We start from the raw sequence: 2500 nt of genomic DNA on the forward strand, positions 1-2500 counted from the left end.
TCTGCTTGGGAATCCCGTCCCAAATTTATAAACGTTGCATTGTGGCTCCTTTATATTTATATGTAACTTGTTTTCCACTATTTTATATTTTTCTTTTCCCATGTTTTTTTTTCTCTCTCTCTCGGACCTGTTTTTGTCTCAGTGTTTGTTGTAAACACCTTACCTGACGACTTATCTGTCTACATCCGCCCTCCTTCCACCTACCTCTCTCTCTCTCTCTCTCTCTCTCTCTCTCTCTCTCTCTCTCTCTCTCTCTCTCTCTCTCTCTCTCTCTCTCTCTCTCTCTCTCTCTCTCTCTCTCTCTCTCTCTCTCTCTCTCTCTCTCTCTCTCTCTCTCTCTCTCTCCCATGCAGTCCTCTAACATTTATTGTCCTTTTGTATTTCATTTCAGACTTTGTGTATGTCCGCGGCCAAGATGACGTTCAAACATACTTAAACGCCTTTTGCGCCAATAATCCAGCTAATCCTGGTTGTTCTGTAAGTTTCCTCAGCTAGTGTTATCCTTTTTCTGTTTATGTCCAATCTAATGATGAATTGAAGGGTTCTTAAGAATCATGCGTTTGGACATTTGGAAGATGTGGAACTTTAATGCCGATCTGAACTTTCGAGATAAAAATCACATAGAACGAATGGTTTTTTGGTAATTTTTAGATCTGTTTCATTTATACTATTGCCACAGATGAGCCGATAGTGACTAATAACAGATCTATTTTCATCAAAAAGGAAAAGAAAATCCTTCGTAGAGACAGCGGGCTCGTTTGTGTTCATCGTCTGATTCAGTTCATTCTTATTCATGTTGCACAAAATCTCGACTGTGAGGAAACTATATAACATAAAGTCAAGATCTGTGTGTAAAACGAAGCCAAGAATGAAAGCACTGTGCTGTCGATGACGACTCCCTCCGCATCATCTTATATAATTTAAGTTTGAGGAAGGTAGGGTAAGGATAGGTTAATTTTAAGTTCCATCGGTCAAGTCTTTTGTATTTAACAGGTACTTTGCGACGAAAATGTGAAGAAGAAAAAGCTTTGTCTTTCGAATGATCATGTTTATTTCTCGAAATCTCGGATCGGCACCAAAGTAAACATTTCCTAAAAATATAATTTCAAAAGAGGAACTGCAATAAAAAAAAAAAAAATGGGTAATATATTTTGCAGCTTTAAAATTTCAAAGACGAATATTCCAAAATGGAAAACCTCACCACCTTACATCTCACAGTGATTTACCTATGATCCCACAACCCTAGTGATAAGACATCCTTCCTCTTTCAATTCCGACAGAGCAAACCCCTCATCACTGAAGGAGTGCCTGATGGAGCCATTCCCGAGTTGGGCTCAGGCACCAACGTGGAGTGCCAGCCAGGGACAAAGAGGTGCACGCAGCTCCCGCAGATGTGCGTGCCTTCGGACATCCCCTGCAGCGCTCTGGGTGAGGCGCAGAGAGGGTGGTTGGGCGCCGAGCAGGGGGCATGGATGGCTCCGATGGGGATCGCTTTGGGCGGGGCAGGAGGCAGCCAGCCTCTGATGGTCAAGTTATAGCTATAGCTCACACACACACAAACACGCACGCACGCACGCACACACACACACATACACACACACAATATATATATATATATATATATATATATATATATATATATATATATATATATGTACATATATATATATATAAATATATATATGTACATATATATATATCCATATATAAATATATATATATATATTATATATAATATATATATATATATATATATATATATATAAATATATATAATGTAAATATGTGTGTGGGTGTATGCGTATATGTATATAATATATATATATATATATATATATATATATATATATATATATATATATATATAATAATATATAATATATATGTATATATGTATGTATATATATCCATATATGTATATATATATAAATTTATAAATATATATATAAATATATATATACATATATATATATATATATATATATATATATATTTATATATACACTATATATATATAAAAATATATATATATATATATATATATATATATATATATATATATATATATATATATAAATGTGTTTGTGTGTGTGTGCGTGTGTAGGTATGTGCGTGTGTCAGTGTCTGTGTATGTGTATATAATTCATTATCACATGTGGCTTGGAATGCCACCCGTCTCTAACAAGGCGTGTCTGCTTGCAGGATCTGGCAGAACTTGTGAGGAACCGAAGGCTATCAACACGGAGCGCCGAGTCCTCGTGTGCGGCGACGGAAGCAGTCAGCGCTCCGTGTAAGATGTGTTGATACGCTGGTGTGCGATGTGCAGATAGGCATGGTTGGGTCCATATGTATAATTTTATGTATATCATATATATATATATATATATATATATATATATATATATATATATATATATACACATATATATACACACATATGTATATGTATGTATGTATATATATTTATTTTTATTTTTTTCTTCTTCTTCTTCTTCTTTTT

The 2500-nt window shown here is 34.7% G+C and overlaps 1 protein-coding gene across 1 annotated transcript in view; it reads left to right on the forward strand.

Annotated features, from left to right (window-relative positions):
- The window catches only part of LOC122243334 (uncharacterized), an 8025-nt gene that overhangs the window by 1289 nt on the left and 4236 nt on the right, over window positions 1–2500 (forward strand). Inside the window, exons 2-4 of the mRNA XM_086540283.1 lie at window positions 392–477; window positions 1281–1428; window positions 2203–2290. Of these exons, the coding sequence (XP_086396409.1) occupies window positions 392–477; window positions 1281–1428; window positions 2203–2290 (322 nt within the window). The remainder of the gene's footprint in view (window positions 1–391; window positions 478–1280; window positions 1429–2202; window positions 2291–2500) is intronic.

Source organism: Penaeus japonicus, unplaced genomic scaffold (assembly GCF_977035675.1).
Source record: "Penaeus japonicus unplaced genomic scaffold, GWHDUDI00000001_assembly GWHDUDI00000009, whole genome shotgun sequence".
Classification (NCBI taxonomy): Eukaryota; Metazoa; Arthropoda; class Malacostraca; order Decapoda; family Penaeidae; genus Penaeus; species Penaeus japonicus.